Source organism: Choloepus didactylus, chromosome 1 (assembly GCF_015220235.1).
Source record: "Choloepus didactylus isolate mChoDid1 chromosome 1, mChoDid1.pri, whole genome shotgun sequence".
Taxonomy (NCBI): domain Eukaryota; kingdom Metazoa; phylum Chordata; class Mammalia; order Pilosa; family Megalonychidae; genus Choloepus; species Choloepus didactylus.
Window position 1 is genome coordinate 8,175,421 of NC_051307.1, and position 18,309 is coordinate 8,193,729.

The 18,309-nt window shown below is 40.6% G+C and overlaps 1 protein-coding gene across 1 annotated transcript; it reads left to right on the top strand.

Moving 5' to 3' along the window:
• Window positions 1–10,098: 10,098 nt before the first annotated feature.
• On the top strand, window positions 10,099–18,080 carry HMGN1 (high mobility group nucleosome binding domain 1). The gene is made up of 8 exons (XM_037847078.1): window positions 10,099–10,334; window positions 10,724–10,917; window positions 11,040–11,182; window positions 11,523–11,555; window positions 11,645–11,674; window positions 11,759–11,809; window positions 16,328–16,453; window positions 17,885–18,080. Exons 1-8 carry the CDS (start codon window positions 10,099–10,101, stop codon window positions 17,930–17,932), a joined length of 861 nt encoding a protein of 286 aa, XP_037703006.1. The 3' UTR covers window positions 17,933–18,080.
• The last annotated feature ends 229 nt before the right edge of the window (window positions 18,081–18,309 follow it).

An 18,309-nucleotide genomic window follows, 5' to 3' on the forward strand; every position in this document is an offset into this window, starting at 1 on the left:
GGGGAGGGAGGTCAGGGGATGATGGAGTTCTGTGTATAAAGTTAGTATTTTTTTTGCAACTGTTCCTATAACTTTGAATTTATTTCAAAAAAAAAAATAATCATTTGAAGCTGAAGGACATCTGTATATTGTGATGGAATATTGTGAAAAAGGGGACCTAATGCAAAAGAGCCAACATCGAAAATGAAAGTTATTTCCTGAAGATATGATACTTAATCGGTTTACGCAAATGTGCCTTGGAGTAAATCACAATCACAAGAAACGTGTGTTACACAGAGATAGCAAGGCCAAGAATATCATCCTCACCCAAGATGGAAAAGTAAAATTGGGAGATTTTGGATCTGTGTGTCTTCTCTCCAACCCCATGACATTTGCTTGTACATATGCGGGAACACCTTATTATGTGTCTCCAGAAATTTGGGAGAACATGTCCTATAACAATAAAAATGACTTCTGGTCCTTGGGATGTATTCTGTATGAACTCTGTATCCTGAAGCATCCACCTAACTCTGAAATTAAATTAATCCCCCCCCCCCCCCGACATGGGACAGACCCCCCCAGGTCAGTGAGTCTTCCTGGTAATGTGGAACACGGAGTCTGGGAAAGAGTCTGACCCTGGCATCAAGGGGTTGAGAATGCCTTTAAGAAAAGAAAGGCAACAAAATGAGGTTTCAGTAGCTAAGATAATTCAAATAGAGTCAAGGGACTGTCCTGAAGTTTACTCCTACGCAAGCTTCACCTGTATATGCCAAATGACCACAGTATGATAAGCCCAAGTCAACAGTAGTCCCAGAAACCCTAAAGAATACCTGGATCCCTAACTGAGACTCTACAGAAGTTTCACTCACTAAGCTTATTCTTCAGAAACTTAAATCCAGAGAACTCCTATGCCAGCTAAGTCCTGAAACCCAAAGGCAATAGCCTCTTCAAGAACATCAACCAGATGTGTTCCCTTTTTCCTATAATGTCAACACTCCTTTTCAACATGAACAAGTAGGGTGGTCACTGCCTAGACATCCCTGAAGATCAGGGAAGTGATTAAACTGGAGGAAGGGGTAGCAACAGACAAGATGGAATTTAACAAAGGATTATGAATACTGAATCTCTACATAATTTTCTTCTTAGTTGCTAGGATGTTAGAATAGCTAGAAGGAAAGAATTGAAATGGCGGAACTGTAACCCAAAGCATCCTTTGAAATTTGTTCTATAACTACTTGTTAAATTGTAATTTGATAGTTTTCAGGTTTTTGTGTATATGTTATATTTCACAGTAGGGAAATAACTGAAACTATGGTACTGTAACATAATATTTTGGGGGAATTTCCTATATAACTACTTGCTAAACCATACTTTGAAAGATATTACTTTTTTGCATATATGTTATATATCACAATAAGGAAATAAGTGAGATGGTGGAACTGTAACCCATAACATTCTTTGAAAATTGCTCTCTACTTTTTAAATTGCACTTGGGAAGTTATCACTTTTATGTATATATGTTATACTCTACAATAAAAATATGATTAAAAAATATATGGTGCTTTCACAGTCTTTCCCAGATATGTAAAGAGCCATGAAAAATTTGAGTCACTTGACACACACGTTCCCAGCTGAGACTGAACGGGGCCCCACTCAGCCTTCTTGGTTCAGTTCCATATTACAAACAAGTGTTCTTTTTGCAATATTTTTAGTGTCATGTTTTTTGAATTTTTGAGCTTTCTGTCAGTGATTTCACTGTTTAAGATGGCCTCCAGGTGTAGTGCTGAAGTGCTGTCCAGTGTTCCCAAGCACAAGAAGGCTATGATATGCCTTATGGAGAAAATATACCTGTGTTCGATAAGCTTCATTCAGGTATGTGTTATAGAGCTGTTGGCTGTCAGTTCACTGTTATTCAATCAACGGCATATGTTAAATAAGGTGTCTTTAAACAGAAACACATGGGAACAAGGTTAGATATTGATGAATGCAAATGTTATGGCCAGGGGCTCTCAGAAATCTAACCCTGTATTTTCCCCAGGAGCAATGGTTCAGTATTGGCTGACTCAGTATTCATGGGTGACTTTGCAAAAACTTATGGTATCTCATCATCATCTTAATTTACATTTCCCTAATGGCTATTGATATTGAGCAAGTTTTCATGTGCTTAATTGTCATCCTTAGGTCTTCTTTGGTGAAGTATCTGTTCAAATCTTTTCTCCCTTTTTATTGAGTTGTACATTTTCTTTTTATAGAGTTGAGTGTGTCATCTATTCTGGATACATGTCCTTTATCAGATATAGTCTGTGCAAATATTTTCTCCCAGTCTGTGGCTTCTCTTTTCATTCTCTTAACAGTGTTTCTGAAAAGTGAAGTTTTTATGCTACAGCAACAGAAAGCAGACCATTTGTTGCCTGGGACTAAACGTTTGACCAGGATTGGCTGCAGATGGAAAGGAAAGATCAGCTGACAGAAATGTACTAAAACTGGATTGTGGCAACGGTTGCACAATGCTGTAAATTCACTAAAAATCTTTTAATTTTACATGTCAAACAAGTGAGTTTTATGGTATGTGAATTTTACCCCATTAAAAAAAAAAACATATAACATTCATATGATTGATACTTTGGTAAGTGAAAAACATTATAGAATAATGTTACTCATGCAGCCATTTCTATGAAGAATAACACCATTGTTGAATGTTTGCTGAGAACTTGCTCTATGCCAGGCACAATGGTGATAACTTTATTTCATCCTAGAACCCTATAAGGTAGCTATTCTTTATTTCTACTTCAATGATTTTAAAAAAATTAAGGCTTAGAGAATACATTAAGTAATTTATACACGGTCACACAGAGTAGGGGATTCAGCATACCTTGGACCTTTTGAGTCCAGTACATGCATATAGATACGGTAACATATGCTTAGAGAAAAGTCTAGAAAGATGTACACCAAAATGTTAACAGTGATTATCTCCAGTGGGTGGTATATTTTTACACTTCTATATTGCTTGACATTTTTTAAAGAACAGGTGAATTAGTAAGAAAAATTGACAGATGTTAACTTCTTCTTTCCCTACCCCCGAGAAAGAAAGGCCAGCACTGAGCTTTTAAATCCCAGCGAAAATGTCCTCTTCTAGAATAAAGGGTATAGGATCTCCAAATGAATTAAAAATTATTTAGGAGGGGAGTGGGATAGGGGTAAGTTGGAGTTCTCTGTATGGGGTTTGTATTATTTTTGTTCTCCTGAAGTTTGAAGCTATTTCAAAATAAAAAGTTTTTTTAATTAAAATATGTAATACTGAAAAGAATGCAGTGAAGCTAGCACTTAAAAAAAAATGATTTAGCAAATAAAAGAACAAGGCACTTCTTCCACCAAAATAAAAGTAATATCTGCTACCTGAGAAAGTACAACCTTACTCATAAAAACTGTAATATATTCAATTTTGGAAAAATAAATTATATCACTCTCTCAATCAACAGATCAGATTGGGTAGAAATACATTATTTTTTTTTAAAGTACACTTACATAGTAGTGGGAAAACATTTCCTCCCCCTCCAAGGCACTGTTGTGCCACCAATGGCGGGTAACAAAACAGTCTAACCAAGTCCTTTATGTCTTTTCTTCCCAATGCAAGGAAAATATATGATAACTGTAAAGTAGCAGAGATCCTATAGATCATTTTTTGTCTGGTCCCTTAGGATCTAAACTGATAAACTATAAGATACTGCTCCATATCATTTCAGGAGGAAGAAACACTACTTTCTACAAGCTTTCTCCTCTAACTTAGATAAATTGGGCAAATAATGGCTCCTACTTAAGAATGAGAAGGCTCAGGGAAATGAAGAGCACTTCTCCCTCTCAGTTCACCCTCTCCTTTGGCCAACTCTGTCATTCCCAGAAGACGGCAAAACTAGTCCAGGCCCCCACCCAAGTAACAGAGGAGGCTGGAAGGAATGCAAAAACTTTCCTTTTTAACCCCCAACCTAGTTCAAGTAGGAAATGACTGGATTTTTTTAACAGCTTTACTGAGATATAATTCACATACCATATGTGCCGGTTTGAATGTATTATGTCCCCCAAAACTCCATTATCTTTGATGTAATCTTGTGTGGGCAGACGCATTGGTGTTGATTAGATTGTAATTCTTTCACTGAGTGTTTCATGGAGATGGTGATGACTCTGATTGGATAGTTTCCATGGAGGTGTGGCCCCGCCCATTCAGCATGGGCCTTGATTAGTTTACTAGAGCACTATAGAAGCTCAGACAGGAGCGAGCTTGCTACAGCCAAGGGGGACACTTTGAAGAACACACTGGAACTGAGAAAGGAGCTTCAGCTTACAGAGACATTTTGCAGACGGGCTGTGAAAGCTGACTTTTGCTCCAGGGAAGCTAAGAGAGGACAAACGCCCCAAGAGCAACTAAGAGTGACATTTTTGAGGAACTGCAGCCTAGAGAGGAACGTCCTGGGAGAAAGCCATTAGAAACCATAACTTTGGGGCAGATGCCAGCCACGTGCCTTCCGAGCTAACAGAGGTTTTCCGGACACCATTGGCCATCCTCCAGTGGAGGTACCCGATTGCTGATGTGTTACCTTGGACATTTTATGGCCTTAAGACTGTAACTGTGTAACCAAATAAACCCCCTTTTATAAAAGCCAATCCTTTTCCGGTGTTTTGCATTCTGACAGCATTAGCAAACTGGAACACCATATAATTCACCAATTTAAATGGTTTTTAGTATATTTACAGGTTTGTACAACTATTACCACTATCTAATTTCACACTATTTTCACCCCTCCATAAAGAAACCTATACCCATTAGCCATTGCTCCCCATTTTCTTACCTCCACCCTCCACAACCTAGCCACTTGTCTTTGTTCTGTCTCGATGGGTTTGCCTATCCTGGACATTTCATATAAACAGAATCACACAATATGTGGCCTTTGGCATCTGGCTTCTTTCACTTAGCATAATGTTTTTCGATTTGGGTTTTTTTTTCCTTTATTAGAGAAGTTATGAGTTTACAAAACAATGATGCGTAAAATATAGGATTCCCAGATACCACCCTATTATTAACACCTTGCATTTGTGTGGAACATTTGTTACGATTGATCATAGCTCCCACAATGTTAAGGTTCATTCATGTTGTAGCACTATATATCAATACTCCGATTCTTTTAATGGATTTAATTTAATAAATAACATTCCACTGCATGGATATACCACATTTTATTTATCCATTCATCAGTTAATGGACATCTGGCTTATTTCCACTTTGAGGCTAGTATGAATGATACTATGAACATTCACGTACAAGGTTTTATGTGGACATGTGTTTTCATTTCTCTTGAATATAAATATATATACCTGGGTGTGGAATTGCTGGGTATATAGTAACTCTATGGTTTAACCTTTTTGTAGGAACTAGCAGGATGTTTTCCAAAGTGGCACCATTTTGCATTCCCACCAGCCCTCTACGAGTGTTGCAATTTTTCCACATTCTCCTCAACACTAACTATTGTCATCTTTTTTATTACAGGCAGCCTAGTGAGGGAGTATGAAGTGGTATCTTATTTTGGCTTGATTTGCATTTCCCTAATGAATAATGATGTTGAGCATCTTTTCATGTGCCTATTGACCATTTGTATATCTTTCTTTGGAGAAATGTCTATTCAGATCCTTTCCTCTTTTAAAATTGGGTTGACTTTTTTATTATGGGATTGTAAGAGTTTTTTATATATTCTAGATACAAGTTCATTATCAAATATTGGCTGGGTTTTTAAAAATGAACTTTTACCATGAAACAAGGGGGAAAAAGGTATCAATAGCTGGTGACCTTTCTGGCTGCAGATGGCAAATTAATTTAGTCTCTCCCGGTACCTTCACTGTTTCAGTTTACTAAAGTTGCGGAAATGCAAAATAACAGAAATGAATTGGCTTTTACAATGGGGGGGTGGTGGGCAGGGTAGGGGATGGGGGGTGGGTGGGTGTATTAGTTCACAAATTTACAATTCTAAGGCCATCAAAATGTCCCAATTAAGGCATGAATAGGATGATACCTTCTCTGAGGAAAGGCTGATGGCATCTGAGGTTCCTCTGTCACATGGGAAGGCATGAGGCCAGAGTCTGCTGGTCTTCTCCCGGGGTTAGCTTGTTCTGTAAGGCACTCCACAAAAGCAGGGGTTGCCAGGGAATGGTTTATAGGATTAGGACAAAGACATTCAAATGGGTATGAAAGGAATGGGGGTCTTGTGTTGTAGGGAGGGGTCCATTGTAGTCAACAGGGAAGACAGATTATCTTGTAGATAATAGTACCTCAGAGAGTTTCAGGGAGGAGGTAGTTTCAGGACAGAGATAAGCTATAGATTACATTTAGTGCCGGAGGCCTGATTTTACAAGGACAGTAGGTCAAACTTTAACTATTCTAGGTCAAGCAACCTGCTGTGTGCAGTCATCCAGGCACTTGGGGAAGACCCTGGTCCCAGGGCTCCCACAACAGCTGTTTCCAAAATGTCTCTTGGCATTCTCTCTCTAAGCATCTCTGAGCTCTCTTCAACATGTCTCTGCCTTTTATCCTCTCACAGAGGACACCAATAAACTAATTAAAACCTACTTGAATGGGCAGAGTCACATCTCCACGGAAATAATCTAATCAAAAGGTCCCACCATAATTGGGTGGGTCACATCTCCATGGAAACAACCTAATCAAAAGATCCCATCCACAATAAGTCTGCACCCACAGATTGGATTAAAAGAACATGACTTTTGTGGGGGACATAATAGATTCAAACCAGCACACTCACCATGGAATCACCCAGCCCCCCATCTAGGGGATCTGTTAGAACCAGAGCATCAACAATTGTTTAAAAAAAATATATGTATTAAAGGCATTCTATGTGTCAGACACGTCACTAATCTCACGTTGCAATCTGCTGGTGAAGTGGTGAGCCAAACATCCCAAGTCCACATTCTCGTGGGATATAACTAAACAAATAACCATAAATATAAATAATACAAGTGTGCAAAGTATTTTAAAAGGACCCAGGTTGATCTGGATGATTGTCAGTGTCCTAGTTCCAGGGTTGGATGGTGGGTTTATTGGTGCTCATTATATTGTTAACGAATAACATGAATACTGATGGTGTATGTGCCATTTAAACTTTTTTCAAAAAGTAATATGGGAGGGTATTAAATAGAGAGGGATCTGATTTAATGTGGGGGATGAGCACAGGAAGATTAACAAAGGATTCCTTTGTTAATTCATTCTTTTCATCTCACTCCCATGGAAAAATACACTAGATTGATTAATGAGTTTGTGTTAGGAAATTCCAAGGGAAACAGAGAAAACCTCAACCCTTTGATCTCTTTGCCTCCCTCACATCCTTGAACTGTCTAGTGCTGCACCTCAAAAGACAATTCTCTTTTCCTTTTCTTCCCGCTCAGAGATGAGAAAGCTGGAATGTTCCACATTCGATTTCACCAAAAACCTGAGTGTATACAAGACACACACATGTAAAACAGACTAATCGACAAGTCTGAGCTCTCATTCTGTTTGGAGCTATTATGGCAAGGAAAACTTTGCTGGCTCAGCCAACAGGTCAGATAATGAGAAAGCTCTTTTAAGATAGAACCTAAATTCATGGTATTTCATGCACAGTTCAGAATAGCAGACTGACCTGATCATGTAGCCTAGCATTACTGAGAGGAGCAAAAGGCATTTTGAAATTTGCAAATATGATCACTAGAAGCAGCAGGAAGATGATGCAAAATCATTTGACAGTAACAACCTTAACTCACAAAATGAGACCAGATTACACTTACATGCAATAAGCAGAAAACAAAATGTATGACTCATCTATTTTTGGGAATTGAGCTGTGACTGTTTTCTCTGACACAAAAGAAAAATAAGTCATTCAGATGTGAATAAAATTTAATATCATTTTACCTAAAGAAATGTCACATTATGTTCACGCTCTTCTCATTTTTTCCTAAAAGAAAATTACACCAAGATGAATGCTTCAACAATATGTAATGCTTCTGAGAAAGGATTCTGAAAGGAATCAAATGCCTTCAGAAGCGAGGATCATATGTTATGTACTCTTCTCCATGTGGCTTCTTTCTCTTAACATTGTGCTTGTGAGATTCATCTACAACTAGTAGATGGCTCATTCTCATCACTAATAGTCCTCCAATGTGTGTATACACCACCATTTATTCATCCATTCTCCTGGGTACAGACATGTTGCTCCCAGTTTGTACCTGTAATAGTTACGCCATGAATATTCTTCTTCACATATTCTGGTGAACACGTGTCAGCATTTTTGCTGGGTATATTCCCAGGGGTGGAATGCCTGGGTCATAGGTTAAATGTCTGTGTAGCTTTAAAAGATACTGCCAAACATCTTAGGCTTTAATGTATTGGAATAGCTAGAAGTAAATACCTGAAACTACCAAACTCCAACCCAGCAGTCTGGACTCCTGAAGACAATTATATAATAATGTAGATTACAAGGGGTGACAGTGTGATTGTGAAGACCTTGTGGATCACACCCCCTTTATCTAGTGTATGGATGAGTGGAGGAATGGGGATAAAAACTAAAGGACAAACGGGGTGGGATGGGGGGATGATTTGGGTGTTCTTTATTCACTTTCATTTTTTATTCTTGTTCTGGTTCTTTCTGATGTAAGGAAAATGTTCAGAGATAGATTGTGGTGATGAACGCATAACTATGTTATCATACTGTGGACAGTGGATTGTACACCATGGATGACTGTATGGTGTGTGAATGTATTTCAATAAAACTGAATTTAATAAAAAAAAAAAAAAAAAAAGATACTGCCAAACAGTTTTCCTACTGAGTTCCAGTTGCTTCAAGTGCTTGTGTTGGCAAGTTTTTAAAATAAAATCTGGACCAAAGCAAACTTCTGGGCCACCAATTTGTCACCTCTGGCCTAATGTATCATCAGCTCTCACGGGAGAAAGATCTTTACGAGGTTAAGTTCAAATCCAAGCAAGTGATTCCTCTGCTTAAGACTTTGCAATGTCCCCTACTCCTAGGATAATGGCCAAACTCCCTGATACAGGCTGCCTTCATTTTCTGCCTCTTTTCGCTGATTTTTACCATCCTGTTATATCCACCCCTGCAATCCCTGAAGGTCCCTGAGGGCTGCCTATGTTTTACTAACTCTGCACGCCCTGGAAGTGCCCTTTGCTCCCTGCCCGTGGCTTCCCCTTTCCTTGCTAGGCCACTTAGGGTGCTTTCTCTCCCCCACTAAACCACAAGTCTGAGTCCCTGGGATACAAGTCCTGCTTGCAATCTCTCTCTACCCCAGGGCCCATCACAGTTCCTGGTACAGGGCAGGCACTCAATAAACGTTTGAGCCATACACTTGGGTATTCTCTGATGTTGAATTTTTTTTTAAGGTAACTCACACAGACGGGGAAGAAAATACCAAACAGAAAAGGGTAAATTTTCATCTCACCCTTTACCCTCCTCAGTTCTCCCTAGAGACAACTACTACTGGTACCATTTTCTTGTGTATTCTTTCTCAGGTAAGCATTGAACACATAAGGGTGTAGATACAATAAATGCTCTGGGAAGAATTACACAGGGACTGGAGATGAGGCTGCAACCTAAAACTGAAAGTTCAAGAAATGTCTCATTAAGAGGGTGACATTTGTGCAAAGACCTGAAGCAGTGCATTCCAGGCAGAGGAAACAGCAGGTGACAAGGGCCCGAAACGCGGAGTGCCAGGACTGGAACAGAATGAGCAGGGGTGAAAGTCTTTTAAAGCCAGAGAAGTAAGAGGACCAGACCACAGAGGGCTTTGTTAGCCATTCTAAGGACTTTGGACTTTCCTGAATGAGAAAGCACTGGAGTGTGCTTGATCATAAGTGGTTTTAAATGATACGCTCTGACTTGTGGTTTTAAAACTTCACTTTATGATTATAGAGGTGCCTCATTCTTTTTCGCGAGTTCCACAGTATTCCACGATGCCCAAGTGCCATAGTTTATCCAGTCCTCCCAACTTACGGAGATTTAGTCTATTTACAGCCAGAAACGCTTTTTCCAACCTAAAAAACCCGCTTAGGTGAGCAAGTAATTAAAGGGGGACGAGATGGGTGGGAAGTGCTTCCCGCAAACACTTCTGCGAGGAGGGATCCACCCGCACGAGGGTCAGCGAGTGGAGAGGTGCGGCGGCTGCCCCAGGGCCGGAGGCGGCCGCCGGGGAGAGAATCTGGAGCTCGGGCCTGAGAGCCGCCCCGCTCCGGATGCAGAGACAATACGCCCGCCATCCCCCACCACTAAAAGATCGGAGGATCTGAGCAACGACGCAGAAAAGGCAAAGCGGCAGTAAGCCCACCGGGACCGGCGTCGCCAGGAGTTTGAGCCAGCAGGGAAGACTCGCGCCTGCGCAGCGACACCCTGCTCCTGCTGCCTTCTCACGCCCTCCCTTCCGCGCCTGCGCACTAGCTGCCGCTTCCAGAAGGCCTGCGTCGCTAGGGGCCTTAAATAGCTTTTCTTGACGAGCGCGATGGGGAGAAATTAGCTCGTTGTTGTATCCATTGCCGTCTCCTTTCCTAGTCTTCGAGACTAGCCATAAAAGTTCCAACCCAATTCACCCTAGACAGCAGGGGCCCCAACACCTGTAGTTTTCAAGGCGCTCGGGGGTGTCCAGGTATCTAGGAGGATTGTGGGTGAGAAAACTTCGCCCGGCCATGTGGTAAGCATCCGCCAATCAGCGCAGAGACCGCACTTTGCGGCTCGGCTTCAAACTACCGTGAAGGGACAGCGGCTTCTGCGGCCCCGCCCCCCTCTCCCTTGGTCCGGGGCCCCGCGAGACAGCGGGAAGAGGTGGGGGCGCCCAGCGCCGGGGCGGGGCGGAGGGGTCGAGTGACGGCCCGCCCCACCTATTCCGGACCCGGGCTGAGGCGCGGTGGGGCTCGCAGCCAATGGGCGGGGGGCGGGGAGGGGGAGCCGGGGGGCAAGGAGGGGGAGCCGGGGGACGCGGGGGAGGAGGGGGCGGGCTCCCAATCCGGTTCCATCCGGTTCTCCCAGCGCCCCTGCCGCGGGTCGCAGCAGCTCGGGCGGCGGAACGAGCGGCGGAGGCCGGCAGCTCAGCTTCGTGGAGGATCTCGGCGCGCCGCGGCCCGCAGCACCCGGCAAGCGCCCGCTCCGCCGCTAGGATGCCCAAGAGGAAGGTGAGCGGAGGCCGCGGCCCTCACGCCCCCTCCAGCCGTCGCCGCCGCTTCCCGCCGCTGCGGCCTCCCCTCAAGCTCCCGCGCCAGGGCCCTCGCGAGACCCGCCGCCCACCGCGCCCGGGCTGCGCCGGGCTGTCCGGGCCGCGCTGCGGGAGGACTGGCGGCGGCGGGGCGCGGGCGCTCTGGAACGTTCTGCGGTCCCAGGAGCGGAGTGGGAATTTCGAACGGGGCGGCGGGAAGCGGCTGACGTCACGCGGCCGGGCATTGTTCTGGCGGGCGCGGGGCGCGCGGCTCCTGGGGTGCGGGCCGTGCCCATCCTCCCGTCTGCTTCTCCCCGCAGGTCAGCTCGGCCGACGGCGCGGGGAAGGAGGAGGTAAGGGCGCGGCCCTTGGGGCCTGGCGGGTGGGGTTGACTTCAACTGCCTGCCCTCACCGCGGTCTTATTTTCCCTTTTCCCTTAAAGCCCAAGAGGAGGTCGGCGAGGCTGTCAGCTGTAAGTAAAGCGAGCCCCGTAGCCTTTAGTTTTCCGTGGGTTTTGTAGTCAGCGAGGGAACTCAGTGCTCCTTTTGCTTTTCAGAAGCCTGCTCCTGCGAAAGTGGAAGCGAAGCCAAAAAAGGCAGCGGGAAAGGTAGGTTTTTCAGCTTGTTTTAAGATACAGGGTTTTCTTAGACGATGCGACAGGACTGCTCGATACTCGACTTCTTTCTTGGTAAAAACCTGTTATCAGCGACCAAGGTTTTGGTTCCGAATGTATCAGAACAATCAACAGTTAGATGTTCCTCTTCAAAAGCAATCAAATGTCCTTAAATTCTTTTTCTTCTGGCTTGTGTAAAATATAACGAGTATAGTCATCTCGACTTACGGGAGTATAATCTTACCAAGTTGATGCTGCTGCAAGGCTGTGGGAAATTGAAAACGACTAAAAATATTTACCTTTAGGTTACGAAAGAAATGGGGAGGTTCTTTGTATCGTTGGCCATATGGTTAGTGCATGTCTGTTCATCGTGTACTTAGATTGCCTCTTTTGACAGTAACAGAGCCCGAAGATAGGGGATGTGTCGGTTTTTGTGTATAAAACTCCTATACCAAGGTAGGGGATAGACAGAGTGTTTCGGGAGATGAACAGAATTCTAAAAATTTTTTTGTTTGCAAGTATAAAGTAGTTCACGGGGTCGTTTTATCCTAACAGCCTTTAGTTAATCATAATTCAGTATAGACTGATGATTATATTGCACAAATTGCTGGCTTTTAGGATGAGGTTCTTGAGTTAAACTGGAGAAGCCTTATATGCATAGATCATTTATAAATCTGGTGTTTGGATATAGCATTGGAGCTATATACTCCCTGTGCAAAGCTCTTCTTTGGGGAGGGTTCATGGCATGATTAATTTCTGTCCACTCCAAACTGAAGAGGAGAGTTTATTAATCCTTAATACCATCACCCCTTTCCTAAAACTTCAGGTGGAAGTTAAACACTGCATAATCTATGGAAGAGGGGACATTAATTTTCTTGACCCTCAGCAGCTCTTAGGTGACTAATTTGTCCTTTTGTTAAATACACGTATAAAATAGAAAGTTGTGGTTTTTTTCACCTTTAACTTTTTTTTTTTTAATTTAAGTTCAGGTTTATTGAAATATGTTCACATACCATACAGTCATCCATGGTATACAATCAGCTGTTCACAATATGATCATATAGTTATGCATTCATCACCACAGTCTATTTCTGAACATTTTCCTTACATCAGAAAGAATCAGAATAAGAATAAAAAATAAAAGTGAAAAAAGAACCCCCAAACCATTCCCCCCATCTCACCCTATTTGTCATTTAGTTTTTATCCCCATTTTTCTACTCATCCATCCATACACTAGATAAAGGGGGTGTGATCCACAAGGTTTTCACAATCACACTGTCACCCCTTGTAATCTACATTATTATATAATCATCTTCAGGAGTCCAGACTGCTGGGTTGGAGTTTGGTAGTTTCAGGTATTTACTTCTAGCTATTCCAATACATTAAAACCTGAGAGGTGTTATTTGTATAGTGCATAAGAATGTCCACCAGAGTGACCTCTTTACTCCATTTGAGATGTCTCAGCCATTGAAACTATTTCATCTCATTTTGCATCCCCCTTTTGGACAAGAAGATACTCTCAGTCCCACGGTGCCGGGTCCAGGTTCATCCCCGGGAGTCATATCCTGCATTGCCAGGGAGATTCACACCCCTAGGAGTTGGGTCCCACGTATCATCTTTAACTTTTAAATTTGAGATAGTATCACATTTGCAGGACAGTTGCAAAAATAATACAAAACCTATACAGAGAACTCCAACATACTCCCCCACCAATACCCAGACCCACCAGTTTTAACGTTTTGTCACATTTGCCCTAGCATTCTATACATCTATCTTCATTGGTCTATTTTTTAAACATGTGAGAGTAGTTGGTATATGTCATGCTCCTTGAAAACACAAAATGTCCCACATAATCCCGTGAACAAGAATACTCATTTCTGTAACCAGTCTATGTTTTGATATTTTCATGTATTATGATGTCCTTTTGGACCTTTTCTCCTCTTCATTCCTTTTTAAGGCCGAGTAGTATTCCATTTTGTGTACGTGCACCACGTTTTGTTTACCTGGTTATCTTATTGTTGGACACTTGCATTGCTTCTACCTTTCGACTGTTGTGCGTAATGCACAATATTGCCAATATTGGGGTACAAATAATCTGCTTTTGGTTCCATGCTTTGAATTCTTTAGGGTATATATCTAGAAGTGGAATTCCTGGGTCATGAGGTAGTTCTGTGTTTAACTTTTTGGGGACCTGCGAAACTTGTCCACAGCAGCTGCAGCAGTTTACATTCCCAACTTCATTTCTCCTTTACTTAAACATCTTACAGAGAACTGAGTGTAAAGATCTTAATTGTGTTTTCAACAGAATTTTCTATTGCGATCATTTTAAAGAAACGAAGACTCAAGAAAACTCCTAAGAGTGGTCAGGAGATTCTGCGGTAATTCTCTATATGCAAAGTTAGAGTATATCACTGAAATGTTTCATGAAGGCCCAAAATACAGGGTCTTGTTTCAAAATGTTGGTGGGCCCATGTCCTTCAGTCTTTGCTTTTATTTTTTATAAGCCAGTCAGCTGAAATACTGTGCCTGTTCGCTCTAAATTTTTCTTCCTTTCCTATTTGCTTCTCTATATTCTTTCTGCCCTGAGAAAAGTTTTTAATGAAACAGTTTAGATTCTACCCTCAGTGGATAGATATAGCCACCATTTTTATTCCGTATAGTGAGAAGCCAACAAAACAGGTTAAGTCTTGTTCATGTCAATGAACTTTAAGGTATAAACCGGTTGATTCACCTTTCCAAAGGGGGCACTTTTTTATATACATTTAGTTTCTGGGATACACCTTTGTCCATCAATTTTTCATCTTTGTTTAAAGCCTTAAACAGGTAAGCATTTGCTGTATTAATTACCATATTACATAGTAGGCTTACTGTTTTCAAAGCATATGTGTCTCTTGTGTGCTCTTGATTTGTGCAGTGTTCCTTAGAAGTGAGTAGTTGGAAGGTTGAAACCTCAGATGTTTGGAAGACTTGTTGATTTATATTGAGTCATCTAGCTTTCAGTTTGTTAATCATTGCAAGTGATACTATTTCAACTCCAGGCTTTTATAACATCTTTTAATTGTTTTCTGAAGTAGAAAATATTGATTATAGTGATTACCTTAGAAAGTAAACCAACCTTTTACAGATCAGATATCTCACTGCTGCTTAAGTCTAACTTTAGCTAAATTAGTTAAACCTATTGATTTCTAATAATAAGCACTTTCATTTTTAAAGTTTTGTTTTTGTTATTGGACTTATTATGAAAATAATGAAAAAGTCTAAAATTGCAAAAAGAATAGTAAATACAAAAGCAATAGTAAGAGAACATGGTGGCAACGTGTAGCATTGTTGCCCCAGATATGACTGTTTACATAATTTATTCTTTATCCTAAAAGTGTGCTGTGTTGTTGGTGGCCACTGTACTCTCTGTGGGTACACTGCCCTGATCTTTGTGGCTCTGTAACTCAAGGAATTTGTCAGTACTGATGGGAGTTTTTAACAATGACCTAACTTCATTTAGCTATTGCTGCATTGTTTATTTACAGGAGAAAAGGTTAAATTTGTTTCCTCATTGATGGATGATCTGTGAATATACTGTTTTGTGTTGCTTTAAAATGACATATTTTGAATCTTTCAAATGTTTCATACTAATAACTGCTTTTTGGATTCTTTAAACACCTAAATGAAAATAATAAACTCTAAATAGATCTTTTTAGCTACTCATTAGATGGTATCAAGGGATTAACTGTAGCAGGTTAGTAAACCTGACCATACAACCTTTCACAGTGTGTAATCAGTTGTTTGCAGTACCATCATAGTTGTGCATTCATCACCATAATCAATTTTTGAACATTTTCATTACTCCAAAATAAAAAAAAAAAATTCAAGTAAAAACATGCAAAACATCCCATCCCCCCCTTTTATTCATTTAATTTTTGCCCCCATTTTTCTATTCATCTGTCCATACACTGGATAAAGGGAGTGTGAGCCACAAGGTTTTCGCAATCACAGTCACACTGTGTAAGCTACATAGCTATACAATCTAAAGAATCGAAGCTACTGGGTTGCAGTTCAACAGTTAGGTGAACGACCTTAATATGAGGTAAAAGTCTTATCATGACAATGGTTATTTGACATTGTTAATTCTTAATATAAATTTGGAGCCTGAGTGTGGTTACGGTGGGGCCATATTTCTCCAACTGCTCTTCCACTTCATTTTCTCTGTCGTGAACTTCTGAGTATGGCGGGTGATGGCAACTGGTGGCAAAATAGTATGGGTCAGGCTTTAAGGCTACTTCATTGAAAGCCGGTATTGAAGGTTGATGAGCAGATACTTTTACATTCTTCCCCAGCATTCCTTGTTCTGGTTACTGAGGGCTGGGATCTTAAGTTGTCATGTAAAAAATGTGTCAGATACTCAGGCAGACACCAGTATAGCTTTAATATTGTAGCTATTATGAATACTGTCCATATGGCAAGTCAAAACATGAGAGTGTAAAATTTATACTTAAAATGTTCTTTATTCTATTGTAGGATAAGTCTTCGGACAAAAAAGTGCAACCAAAAGGAAAAAGAGGAGCAAAGGGAAAGCAAGCTGAAATGGCTAACCAAGAAACTAAAGATTTACCTGCAGAAAATGGAGAAACTAAAAATGAAGAGGTCAGAAGTATTTGAGTGTTTTGTTGGTTTTTGACTCTGAACAGTAGAAAATAAATTGCACATGTTCATGTAGAAGATAGAACAGATAACCTCTTCTTTATAGTATTGAACAAAACTTTGTAAGTAATCCTGGGTGAGAGGGGAGATTATTTCTTATGAATGAGATCTTATTTGGAAATATTATATGTAAATGGCTTCTTTTTCAAGTGAGTGAAGACATTTTAATGTGCCCAGAATTTCGCCAGTAACTGATGACTCTGTATGTTGTACACTGGATTTTATTCATAAAATTCCCAATGTACATTTTTAAAAAGATTGAATAAGTGGCATAAAACTCAGATGAGGCCGTATTTAAACACATACTCTCTTCTATTTTCTTCAGATTGTTGCCTATAGACCTTTTGTAGTCTATTAGGATATACAGTTACCCTTCCACATTGCAACTTTCCCCCATTGTGGTTTTGATATATCTGGGTTGGCATAAGACATTAAATGGAAATTTTGGGGGAGTTTTGTGGAAGCCACAGGTGACATGTGAAAGCGAGAGGATGACCCACAAAGGCTAGCAAAGTAAAGTTACCTTTAAAAAGTTTAGTAATTCATAAATCCATAAAATATATGTATTGTTATGTATAGTACTACCTGTATGGGATGTATTTTACTGTTCAATAACATAAACTAACAGCTACACATTTGTAGAAAGGGAGGGCCAGAATTTTTTACATGGATTTTCCAGACCGCGGGCACTGTGCTCCTAACCTCCACAATGTGGAACGGATAAGTTTATTTGAGTTTTGTTCTGTTTTTCTATTCTGGATATTGTGTAAAAAGTTTTACAAATTCATTCCCCTGTTTGCATTTTGTCTTGACATATTTTTTCCCACTTTTTATTTCTAATCAAGAAGAATCTTTTTGTTTTTCTTAAATGTAACCCCCTTGTCCAGCCTAAGTAACATGACTATGGATGTCATTAGTCTTTTTCCTTTTAGACAATGAGGGAACGAGACTTTTTCTTTAAAAAAAAAAAAATGTGGGCTCCAGGATTTTGTTAAAGTTTCCCATAAGCCAGTCATTCCTGTTACATTGACTTAGCTGTAAATTTAAACATATCTAGACCAAAGTCCTACAGTGATTAACTCATTCCTAAGTTTTGAAATTTGGAATTACATTTTCTCAACTTTTTTGCTTTTATTTAGTTCTAGCCACACGTGAAGTATTATGTGATGTCAAGATCACCATACGTCTCCACTTTACTAATCCAGTCCCAGTTACAAGAGAAAAACTTGACCTTCTACTGTATGCTATTGAACTATTTTTGAAACCTGATTGTTAAATTTAAAGAACACCTACATTGCATTAAATCTGAAGCTCTCAAAAATCATAGCAGTGACAGAAATCAAACGTTGCCTATTATTTTTCTTTTATTTACAGAGTCCAGCCTCTGATGAAGCAGGAGAGAAAGAAGCCAAGTCTGATTAATCTCATATACCATGTCTTATCAGTGGTCCCTGTTTCTCCCTTCTTGTACAATCCAGAGGAATATTTTTATCAACTATTTTGTAAATGCAAGTTTTTTAGTAGCTCTAGAAGAAACATTTTTAAGAAGGAGATTGAAATCCCACCTCATTCCATTTTTTAAGTGTAAATGCCTTTTTTTAAGAGGAGAAATCATTTGCTGGTTGTTTATTTTTTGGTACAACCAGAAAATAGTGGGATATTGAATTATGGGAGGCTTTGACTGTCTTGGTTGTCAACTTTAACATTCCATAGGGTGGGGGGTGGCAGTTTTTATACCCTGTAATACAACGCATACTAAATGATGATTTGGAGTCACAGTCTTGCATTTAATATGTCTT